General features: G+C 45.2%; 1 protein-coding gene across 1 annotated transcript; it reads left to right on the forward strand.

Moving 5' to 3' along the window:
- Positions 1–851: 851 nt before the first annotated feature.
- On the forward strand, positions 852–11727 carry nup88 (nucleoporin 88; the record flags this gene model as incomplete). The annotated part of the gene is made up of 17 exons (XM_080530207.1): positions 852–1085; positions 1333–1502; positions 1969–2094; positions 2499–2585; positions 2711–2887; positions 3149–3335; positions 3511–3661; positions 4823–4921; positions 6012–6102; positions 6588–6692; positions 7185–7337; positions 9355–9480; positions 9719–9784; positions 9919–9999; positions 10296–10422; positions 10941–11059; positions 11374–11727. 17 exons carry the CDS (start codon positions 852–854, stop codon positions 11435–11437), a joined length of 2163 nt encoding a protein of 720 aa, XP_080386333.1. The 3' UTR covers positions 11438–11727.
- Between the last annotated feature and the right edge of the window lie 834 nt (positions 11728–12561).

Consider the following 12561-nt stretch of genomic DNA (forward strand, 5'->3'; position numbering starts at 1 on the left):
TGAGTGAGCCCGGTGGGTTCCATGTCTTTAGCAGTGAATAGCACAGAGCCACAAGCCCGTGTAGTGTTGAACAGACCGCGTAGTGAGGCTGGACAGTGCCGTATGCAGGATGCAGTGACACATACTTACCACGTTAGCAGCTAGACGCAGTACCGCTGACAACCACACGAAGGCATGGTAGTGGTATTACCAATACCACAGCTCGGGGAATACCACAGAGACATTAAGGGTAATTAAGGTTATAAAGTTTTAAACATTGATGTTATAAACCCTTACACCGTAATAAACCTATTTTGCGATTGTATTTAGAAGTGTTTGATAAATTGATACTGATAACCTGCACAGTTTAGTCAAAGGTTACCAACACAAACATTTGTTGCACTGATGAAAAATAAAGGTATAACTTTATTCCTCAATATAACCGTTACAGTATCTATCTATACATCATCCAAGCGTCACACTGAACAGCATGTGAACACACAAGGTGCATGGTGCAAGCAACACAATGAATGATGCCCTATATTAAATTATAATGTTGTTAACGTGTTTATTATAGTTGAAGAAAATGATGTTTAGTAATTGTTCTTGGCGTGTGGGAAATGGAATGTTACAATTGTTTCCACGTTGAGTTGATTAGACATTTGTATTGAATTTGCAATGTAGCTAGCTAGGCCTAATACTTTTCTGTTGTGGAAAAGGTAGTGTAGTCTAATGTTTAACGTATCTCTCCATATATATTATATACGTAATATTATATTATATTAATATCTGTCGCTCTCAGAACAAATTTACGAACTCGGCTTATGATTGGAGCAGTGCTATGGTAACGTCATTTTCAGTCGACAAGAAAGATGGCGGCGTTTGCTGGGGAGCGGTGGCGAAGCGAGCTACCATGTCATGATATTTTCAATAAATTACGGGAGAAACTTGAATTGGAACCCAAGGCGAATTGTAGGAGGACTGCAAAGAACCTTACATTCTGCCTGAATGGAGACCTGTTCGTATGGAACGACGCTGACAGCGTGTTTTACACAACCAACCTGAGGCAGCTCAACTCAGACAGCCTGGAGAGCGTGAAGTACCAGGTGAGCAACAACGTTACTAGCTACCGTAGCTAAACTCAACAACATAGTGATAGTGTGCTTTCTCTTCCTCGGTTGAGCTTATTTTAATAGCTGTTTTCAATGTTTGAACTTGCTGCCATTCTATGCATTCTCAACCAGACCATAGCCTCCGTTAGTAAATGCCAACAATCACCAATGACAGTAATGTCATCATGGTCATCCATGTTTATGAAATACCTAGACTCAGACTTGATTGTTCATTCACCAGACACTGTTGTGTATCAATCCACCGCGGTTCGAAGTGTGCCAAGTGTTGCTCAGCCCCACGCAGTATCACGTCGCGCTCATTGGACTACGGGGGGCCACCGTGTTAGAACTCCCGCAGCGGTGGGGCAAGAGGTCCGAGTTTGAAGGTGGACGGAGCGAAGTCAACTGCAAGTGAGTAGCAGCCAGTCAGTCATTTGTTGACTCATTCTCACGTGAGAACACCTACATACAATAATACTTTTTGCTATTAATACTTTGAGATTGATTCCTTCATCAAACGCCTTGTCCCTTCATCAAAAGCCTTGTTTTCACAAGACTCTGGTTCCTTTATCGATCTGAAGAGCGTGTCAACGGGGATCCCACCCTGACAATCAGGAAGCACTTGTGTAATATAGTTTATTTCTCTCTAAGTCTGTATGAAATATGTGTGCACGATAGGGGAAGGGGGACAGGATTGAGAGGGAGGAAGGAACCCCATCCCGTTCCACATTCACGGTCTTACTGAGTTCAACGGAGATCCCATTGTCGTTGTTGATAGTATTACAAATCAACTTTCTCCCAAGTCTGTGCTGACTCTCGACCCGAGGGCCATGAAGGAGTCTGTGCTGAGTCCAGCTGTTGTTTCCCTCCCTGTCAGGACTATCCCGGTGGCCGAGCGTTTCTTCACTAGCTCTGCGTCCGTCACTCTGCGCCAGGCAGCCTGGTACCCCAGTGAGACAGAGGAGCCCCACCTGGTGCTGCTGACCTCAGACAACACCATCAGGTGAACAACACACACACACCTGGGGATCTGAGTGCCATTGGTTTTTAGCATCTTTTGACTCATTGTCGATAAGTTCTGTCTGTCATCTCTGCACCTGCATTTTTTGTGTGACGTAGGCATGACGTCGAACTTGACATAGTTCTCAACAATCATTGGAAACAAAACAAAAACGGGCCGGCGTCTAATGATCACAAGTTCGGTGGTTCGATCCCGGCCGACCCCGGAGCATAAAATACCAAATTCCAACAATTGACTGACAAGTTGATTGCATGGCAATAAAACAAAAACAAAACAAAAAAACATGAAAAAAAGATAAACGACTTCAGACCGCACGACAGACACATGATGCAGTGGGGATTGTTAAGCTGATCTTTTGAAGTTTCATGCTGTGTTGGTCTGTGTAGGTTCTATGGGTTGAAGGAGCCCCAGACTCCAGCCAGAGGTCTCTCTGTGTCCCAATCAGACGAAGACAGCAGCGTTCACACACAAGGGTCAGTCACATGACCCATTTGGTCACATTTAAACCCTGTTGGGGAGCAGTCTGTTCATAAATCCAAGATGATTTAGATGATTAAGTGATGAATAGGAAATGTAACTGTATCCCCCCCCATCCCAGATACTCTTACGCAGCCTCTCTCGGAGAGATCGCTGTAGCGTTTGACTTTGGGCCGGTGGCGGGCGCTCCCAGACAGCTCTCGGGCCAGCGCTCCAAGGAGGAGATGCTGGTGTACCCCCTCTACATCCTCTACGAGAACGGAGAGACCTACCTGAGCTACACCAGCCTTGCCCACAGGTACGTCTGCCCTGGTCCTGTACACACTATCAAATGAGGATTTATTTGTAAGCTTACCGTTCATGTTTCTTTCCCACAGGTCAGCTTTCATAATCATTAATTGTATCCATGTTTTTCTAGTTTATATCCCATAGAATTTCAAATTGATAAAATACGGCAAAGCGTTTTCAACCGATTCACCAACATCTACAGCCACTCTCACTCAAAATAAATAATCTAAATTGAAGCTGACTTGATGCCTTATATGGTCGTGTCTTTCAGTACTGGCAGCCTCAGTAAGCCGATCGGACCTTTACCCATGTACCCGGCGGCGGAGGATAACTACGGTTACGATGCCTGCGCCGTGCTCTGCCTGCCCTGCGTGCCCAACATCCTGGTCATCGCCACGGAAACGGGCACCCTCTACCACTGCGTGGTGCTGGAGGCAGAGGAAGAGGAGGAGACGGGAGTAAGTACACCGCACCACCAGCCAGCCAACCGACTGTCAAACGGTGACCTTCATCCTCCTGTCCTGTGTTGCCGATTGGTGTGAACATGGGGGGGGACGAGGCATTTTGGGACTGTTCACCTGTGTGTCCAATGCTGTCCATTAAAGATGTCCCGTGTGTTGTGTGTTCTGGCAGGCAGTGGAGAGGTGGATCCGTGGCTCTGAAGCCATCCCGTCTCTGTACGTGTTTGAGTGCGTGGAGCTGGAGCTCACCCTGAAACTGGCCGCAGGGGAGGAGGAGGAGCCTGCAGAGGCCGACTTCACCTGCCCAATCAGACTGCACAGAGGTACATATAGACAGGGCCTGATTGGCTGATGTTGTCCAATAATGATAATGAATTGCATACGTGTAGTTCTATCTTCCCCAGAGTATTAGGGATGTAACGATGCATCGCGATGCAGTTAATTAAATATGAGATGATTTAAGTCGGTGAAATGAAAAACGAATCGCGATACACTTTAAACTGACAGCATTTAACACGCGTTGGAATATTACTGTAATTCCTAAACTGTATGAGCTATCGAAAAAATTCCAGCGGTTCCTGTGAAAGCAGAGAAGCTGCGCGTCCTACCTGTATATGATTCTTACGGTAATTAAAAGCACGTGAACGGAGAGCTGAGGAGATTTGAAGAGAGAAGCAGCATTACGAGCGAGCATATTTTAGGGGTGTTTTACGAGCCGTGTTTTTATAGTTTTGTGAGTTTGTGTACATATGTGAAATGTCAGGAAGATCATCTAGTGTTACCAAACCACCCAAAAGGCAAAACCGAGAGAGCCAGCACTGACCATAGTGCACTCTGCAGAAGGAGCAGCAGTGTGAGGAGTGGAATGGGGGCCTGTCTGTAGCTAAAAATAAATAAATACATTTTTAAAAAAGCCCTAGGCTCACAAACTTTCTTGGACAGATGTAATATAGTTGATATTTCAAATTGAACATGCTAAATATGTTTTGTTTATGTGCAATCACCTTTTCCACTTTACTAAAAACCTGTAAAATCCAATTCCATTTGTGTTTTTTTTCCCCCTTAAACTGTTATTACACATTCATAAAACAAACACATCGTGGCCCACATTCCCCGGTGGGCCACGTGTCAAAGTGTCCCTGAGCAAGGCACTAAACCCCTAATTGCTCCGGGGTCGCCTATAATGGCTGTGACCCCTTGCCTAGACGCCCCCACTAGAGCATAAATGCATTTTGTTGTACTCCGTGCAATGACAAACTTTGAATCCCTTTCCTTCCCCTTTCATAACATACAGAAATAACTGCCATATATTGAAAGCTGAAGTCATCCTGGAAAAAGGGGTCGAAGCACTTACTCCTATGACATTTTCTGACATCTAATTTTGTGAAGTCGTGAGAAAATCGTATCATGAGTTGAGTGTATCGTTACATCCCGACAGAGTATTGTATGTTATATATTTTAAAAAAAATTGTTGCTGTTCACAGACCCTTTATGCCAGCACAGATACCACTGTACGCATGAGGCAGGGGTGCACAGCGTCGGCCTCACCTGGTTCAACAAACTGCACAAATTTCTCCAGTCAGGTAAGTAAAAAGACGACAGTCAACCAGCAGCCCTCTATAGTGGAAAGGTGATGGCTAGATGTTATGAATAGTAGTCATCTGCTTTGTTTACCTCCTAGAGGCTAGCTTAGGTAAGATGTGGTAAATGTTAGTGTTTTAGGGATATTTCAGCCTATTTAATATTTTGGGTGAAATGTCATCTTCCCCTGAGTTGTCCTCATAGGGCAGTAGTGAAAACTTCTCTGGTTGTCCACTAGCTACCACAGCACAGGCTCCTAGAAGTTAGCAGCACCCGCTCCAATGGACAGGATTCTGACTGTACTTAAAGTTTAACATCGTTGAAATTACATTCCAAAAGTTTAGTAGTGGCTATACACTAGACCGACCGGTACATGTTCTTATTGTAACCGCAAACAACGTAGTTTTGCAATAATACGCAATGGACAGTTGTCACACATTTCCTGGAATCCATTAGAAATACCGGCAACCTTTAGCCTCACAGCTAGTAATCATTCGGTCGAGTGCCCGCCCAAAGACGGGAGAGCTTGGCTGGTGAAACTGAAATCCAAAACAAAGAGGCTGTGTGTGAGTCTACAAAGAGGAAACAGTTCCAGTTCGGAGCAAATCGGTTATAGAGACTGTGATTGTTTTATTTTCAATAGAATGCACATGAAAAAATCCTTTCAAGCGTAACTCGCAGACTTTGTAGGAAGTTTCTCTGAGAACATTTGGCATGCAACTTCAACAGTGCTAAACCAAGTGGCGGTGGAATCCTTTCTATTGAAGACGGCGCTGCTAATCAGGCACAGCCTAGTTTGACAAAAGGCCAGGTCAAACAATGAATGGCAAAACATGCCAGCCAGAGAGAGGACAAATGAAAACTGAGAATCAATTAAGCTGCGATATAATGAAGGGAAACATCATTTAAAAAGTCAAGTTACACATTCTTTCGCAAATCGATTTCATCAGCACTTTTGGCCTAATTTTTGACACCGTAAATTGGGGTGCTCTGATAATGTCCCTCTTCTAACTTGAGTGAAATGTTCTTGGTGATTAGTACACTTCCAATCTTTCTGTCATTCTTCCGTTCTTCTCATTCCCATTGCTCCAGATGAGGAGGACAAGGACAGTCTCCAGGAGCTGGCTGCTGAGCACCGCTGCATGGTGGAGCACATCCTCTGCACCAGGCCCCTCAGCAGCAGGTAGAGGACTCTGTTCTACTTTGACATGATCTATGTAATCTATGCTAGGACCAGGGGCCATTGGCAAGTCACAATGGTAGGTTGACCCATGGTAGACCCATGGAGACATCTACTACCCCCCAGCACTGTGTCTCCTGAGACGCCCGCTTTTCCCCTTTACTGTGCCCCCCAGTAATACGTAATTGTTTCAATACGTCAGTCAGTAGTCTCTTCACTATTCCTCGTCTTCACGTTTTTCTCAATCCACATTGGAGAACAGCCAAGGTTTCCATCCCCTAGATATTGTCCCCCGATGTGTTAGTTTTGAAAAGGTGAATGTGGAGACCAGGAATAGAGGAAAAGACTATTGGGACGCCACTGAAAGTCTGAACACAAAATCGATTTGCGGTCCCCTCTTATGCTAATGCTAATGTGTTGAGTAAACAGTTTTTGGGGAGTTGTGAAGTAAACGGTTGGTTGTCTGCTTGTCTTTTCTCTGGTCACAGTCTCTCTGCTCCGGTCAGAGGCTTCTGGATCGTGTCAGACCTGTCTCTGGGAGCCACCATGATCTGCATCACCAGCACCTACGAGTGTCTGCTGCTGCCTCTACTGTACGGCTCAGTGTGGACTTTGGACGGGTTCTGTTTTTAAACCCCAGTCAATTCAGGGGAAGAGCTGGAAGTTGAGATGGAATGGATTGATGAGAAACTATTAATTTGAATGAAGATTCTCTTAACCTAAATCGTGTGTGTGTGCGTGTGTGTCTCTGTGTGTGTCTCTGTGTCTGTCTCTGTGTCTGTGTGGGTGTGTCTCTGTGTCTGTGTCTGTGCGTGTGTCTCTGTATCTGTGTCTGTGTGTGTCTCTGTGTGTGTGTGTGTCTCTGTGTCTGTGTCTGTGTGTGTGTCTCTGTGTCTGTGTGGGTGTCTGTGTTGTGTGTGTGTGTGTGTGTCTGTGTCGTGTGTGTGTGTGTGTCTGTGTGTGTGTGTCTCTGTGTGTGTGTGTCTCTGTGTCTGTGTCTGTGTGTGTGTCTCTGTGTCTGTGTCTGTGTGTGTGTCTGTGTCTGTGTCTGTCTGTGTGTGTCTGTGTGTGTGTGTTCTCTACAGGAGTTCCATTCGGCCTCCCTCTCCTCCCCTGCTGTGCTCCCACCCGGGGGTGGGCTCTGTCAACTCTCCCCTGCGTGGGTTGGCTGACGACTCCTTCGAGCAGCACATCCGCAACATCCTGGCCCGCAGCTCCACCAACCCGCTCATGCTGAGGTGACACACACACCTACACACATACACACACCTGGGTTTCCGTTAACCGGTAATTACCGGTCTTTGTCCGGTAAAATCTGTTGAAGTCCGACATATTTAAACCTCTTCGGTCATAATGTCCGGTGAAAATAATTCCCTTTAAGCACAATTTGAATACAATTTGCTAAAATGTATTTGTCACATATTCTGATTCCTTCTACATTAAAAAAGACGAATATATAGGCTATATTTTTTTATTATTATTAATGTGTAGACTAGCCTACGCGATGAACAAACAGCGGCAGGGTTGCCAGATGGGATTGACAATTTACAGCCTAACTAGTCCGCTAAATAACCGCTAAACCCAGTAGCCCATTCGGCGGTAACCCGCCCCATCTGGCAACCCTGTCTCTCAACGGCGCGAGTAGTTTATTGTTTGCGGAGAGTGAAGGTACCTTTCGGGAGTAGTTGTGAGGGAGAAATTCGTCAGTTAATTTAGTTTGATCTAGTCTAAATAAAACCACTGCAGTGACCGGAGTCAAGGTTATTGTTCTGCGTGCACAGTGAATGACCACAGAGGGCCGTGAGATGCGGCTAGTAAAGGACGCTAGCCATCTCAACCCCGTTCATTGATTGAGCCTGCCGTGCCCGTTCCAGCCCTGAGTCGGGAGATTCAGAGTACAACATCCCCCTGGCGACCTCTTCTACTCCGGGAGTTTCCATTGAACTTTCCTCCTCTACATTCAGCCATCGTCCATCTCCACGTGCGCTACTATCGACAACCTGGGCTACTGGTACCATTACATTAGGATTGATTAGATTAGGTTGACAATACCACACTACATTTGAGTTTAGGGATATCAATGTTATATATTTGTGTATGTTTTATCTTTATGTATTAAATGTTATAATTGTTCCACATTTGAGACCTGTCTTACCCCCACTCAGTTATTCAGTCGGTGTCCATCATTTTAGTTCAATTTAGTCTATCTATAGTGTTAGAGTTTAATTTGTGCCACTAAGTTGAAATAGTCCACGGGTGTGTATCCCCCCGATACATCCCCCTCATTCTCATACTCCCGAGTCCGAGCCCTAAGTATGATTTGACAGGCAGCTAGACTTAATGCCTTCCCAATCAGCGAGACGTGGTTATAGAAATTACGTTGTTTTATTGATAAAAAGGGTAAAACTGGAAAGAGAATATAGAAAACTTACATTACTGTCTAATGAAACTATTTAACACTTCAGTTAACGTAATGTGGAGTCCGTTCATTGATCGATCGATGCAGTCCGTTCAAATAGCCATCAAAAGCTAAACTAGGCATACTTAAAATTACCAATTACATCCACAAATCCCATTAATGCAATTGAAATACACATCTTAGCCTACAGTCGTAATTCAAAGTAGCAAAGGTAACTAGGCCCAGTGTGGCGCGCGTGCAGCCCTGGACAGTAGCGCATGCGAATCATGAAAGCCTATATTATTATATAGTTCGCCTCTAATCGTATTGGATGAGAAATAGACATTAAATGGCATATATAGGCTACACAACAGCTAATCACCGCGACAAACACCTATATTATATTTGAATATGATGACCGGAATTTCTCCCGTTTGTCCGACACATTGAAATCTTTCCGGACACGTTGACCGGCACCAATTTTTTCTAACGGAAACCCTGACACACACACACCTACACACATACACACACACACCTACCTGGAACCGTATTTGGAAGAGAAGAGATCTGTGTCAACAAACCCATAGTGACACCAGTATACATCCGTCAAGTTAAATTTATCAGCCTGTGATTCCAATGGGAAGATTGACCTTTTTGCATGAGTGAGACTGTGTGTGTGTGTGTGTGTGTGTGTGTGTGTGACTTTATTCGACACATTTAAAATGCACAGAGAGACGCCCCAGCCGTTTGAGTACAACAGCACACACACTCACACACACAAACAAATGATTGAGGATTTTAAACAAAAATACAAAGTCAGCTGACTTGTGTCCGTGGTGTTGTCTGGGCGTGGTCAGGGCGGGGGACAAGGACACCTCCTCTCCTCCCCCAGAGTGTCTGCAGCTGCTGAGCCGAGCCACCCAGGTGTTCAGGGAGGAGTACATCCTCAAACAGGACATGGCCCGCGAGGAGATGCAGAGAAGGTAAAAAGACTGAGCGTGCGGACACACACACACACACACACACACACTCACACACACACACTCACACACACACACACACACACACACACACACACACTTACATGCATGCACAATTTGTTTTACACATGGGTACACACCCAATGGTTCAAACCCTGTATGTACATGTTACACCCGCAGACACACAGAATATGAATGGTGTTCTCTGATTGGTGTTCTCTGATTGGTGCGTCTGTTGCAGGGTGAAGCTCCTGACTGGTCAGAAGAATAAGCAGTTGGAGGACTTGTCTCTGTGCAGAGAGGACAGGTGATGCCCCTGAAGCTATACACATATTATTATTATTATTATTATTATTATTATTACACATATTATATTTTATATAATATTATTATTACACATATTGTATAATGGATGTGGTTGATGTTTGATTGAACTTGTAGGAAAAGCCTGAGAGAGGTGGCAGAGCGGCTGGCTGATAAGTACGAGGACGCCAAGTATCGCCAGGAAGCCACCATGAACAGGTGACACCCGCCGCTCAACGCCCGTCTTTAAAAAGTCTTAAGCGTCAAACCAGCAGATTCAGCATTTGTCTTCACATTTTACACAAAGTATTTACGCTATTCGCGAAGCAGGTCTAGAGCAACTGACAAACGGAAGAGCTATGGGGGGGATAAAGCCAAACCTTCAGCCTCTCCTTCTTCTCACCTCTTCTCTTCTCTCTTCTCTCTCCTCTCTCTTCTCTTCTCTCTCCTCTCACTTCTCTCCTCACCTCTCTCTTCTCCTCTCACTTCTCTCCTCACCTCTCTCCTCTCTCCAGGGTGAAGCAGGTGCTGGGCAGTCTGCGCAGCCAGCTGCCTGTGTTGTCGGATAGTGAGAAGGACATGAAGAAGGAGCTCCAGACCATTAATGACCAGCTGCGTCACCTAGGAAACGGCATCAAACAGGTGAGCTGCCCACAGAAGACCCCCCAACCCATACAAAAGTTATTGTACTGTATGTGTCAATTGACTCATTATCTAGGTAACGTGTTTATGGCAGACCATGTAGACCAGACCATGTAGACCAGACCATGTAGACCAGACCATGTAGACCAGACCATGTAGACCAGGCCATGTCGACCAGACCATGTCGACCAGACCATGTAGACCAGACCATGTAGACCAGACCATGTCGACCAGACCATGTCGACCAGACCATGTAGACCAGACCATGTCGACCAGACCATGTAGACCAGACCATGTAGACCAGACCATGTCGACCAGACCATGTCGACCAGACCATGTCGACCAGACCATGTAGACCAGACCATGTAGACCAGACCATGTCGACCAGACCATGTAGACCAGACCATGTCCACCAGACCATGTCCACCAGACCATGTCCACCAGACCATGTAGACTGTGTTGGGAGTCTTTTTACATTGGTTTACTGCAGTGAATGGTTGACCCTGTGCCTCTCCCAGGTGAACATGAAGATGGATTACCAGAAGAAACAAATGGACAAAGGAGTGACTCCGGCCAGAGCCACCGTGGCCCTGAACGCCCACCAGAGGAAGTGTGTCCAGGGAGTCATCAAAGAGCAGTGAGTATGGGGATCACACGGTCTCACACTGCCAGGTCTGGTGTGGTTACGCTAATCTCCTTCCCAGACACTTCCGCCCCAATGCCTCGGAATGGTCTGGTGGACCAACATATCAAACTTAGCCTTTCGTTTACCCAGTACAAAGATCGGGGGGGGCGGGGGGATTCAACACTGCCCCCCAGTGCTTGGCACATCACACATTTCGTATTCGGAGCCACAACCTCTGTCATGTGATTAGCTAAAATTAAATAATGACACATACTATACTCTTAAGTTCATTCCTAACTGTTCACCCCTCTCCCCCTCTCTTCCAGGGGAGAGCAAATAGCAGAGATGATGAAACAGATCAAGGACATCAAGAACCATTTCAGTTTCTGAGACCGTACGGGCGGCTTCCTTCATTGACATTTGTCTCACCACTTTCCAAACCAACCAAAAATAATCCTGATCAGCTTTTTGTTGAATGCATTTAGTCCAAGCTTAAATAGTCCTGTCTCATGACAACCAACTCAGTGATTTGTGTTTTTCATAGAAGGCTAGAGTCAGTGTTTTAGCCATTATAAGGACATTATAATGGTTCATTTTTGTGAGGGATTTTGTATACATGAATCTAACCAAGGTTTTTTATTCAACATTCATGTGTGTTTGTCTCTCTGGAGAATAAAAGTTAACTTGTGTAATGGTTCTGCTATGTCGTTTGAGTACCCTTTCTTCTGATACCATCTATTTCCACTCTGCATTGACCTTGTGACCTGAGGGAGTGTTTTTTTATTGGTACTACTGATGATGTAGGACTTAATTATTTTTACCATTAGACAATGGATGATAATGGTAGGTGATCTCACTTTGTCTCTGTGTTACTTCCTCTGTTTCTGACTTCGAGAGCTGTTGCCATGGCGGCAGGATGAGAGAGAGAGAGGGGGGGGGGGGGGGGGGTGTGGTTGTGTGAAACCAGGTTTTGCTTTGGTCTCCCTGCTCCGCAACCATGGTCTTTTCTAACGACAAACCTTTGGGTTATTTGAATCATTCCTGACCACTACAATAATGTGAGCCTCAACATAACTGTTCCAAACCTTTCTAATATCCTAGAAAGCAAAAACTGCACTCTGTTTCATGTATACTACCAAGCGTTCTTTCTCAGATTGCCCTCAAATGAACTAAACAGTCTCACATTTTGTAAAGTACAATTGGTTTTATTAGATATATACAGACATATGTACACAGTACTGTATAGAAATGTGCAAGGGGCCCCCGGCGGAAGCGTCAAAGCATGCAGACAGAGAAGCCATGTTTGTGTGTCTGAGATTCCTCCCACTAAACTGGAATGACTAACATGGTATGCTGCGTTACACGCCACAGTGAAATGCCAAATTAAATCCTTCCCCTCGACAAAAAGCCACTGCCTAGTTTTAAATGTGTATTCCAACAGTTTGGAATGGGGTTGTTTGAGGATCTTAAGACAATTAACAAACGGCACTACCAAGTTGTTCTATAGAAACGAT

This window comes from Nansenia antarctica (genome assembly GCF_963989245.1).
Source record: "Nansenia antarctica genome assembly, chromosome: 4".
Taxonomy (NCBI): domain Eukaryota; kingdom Metazoa; phylum Chordata; class Actinopteri; order Argentiniformes; family Microstomatidae; genus Nansenia; species Nansenia antarctica.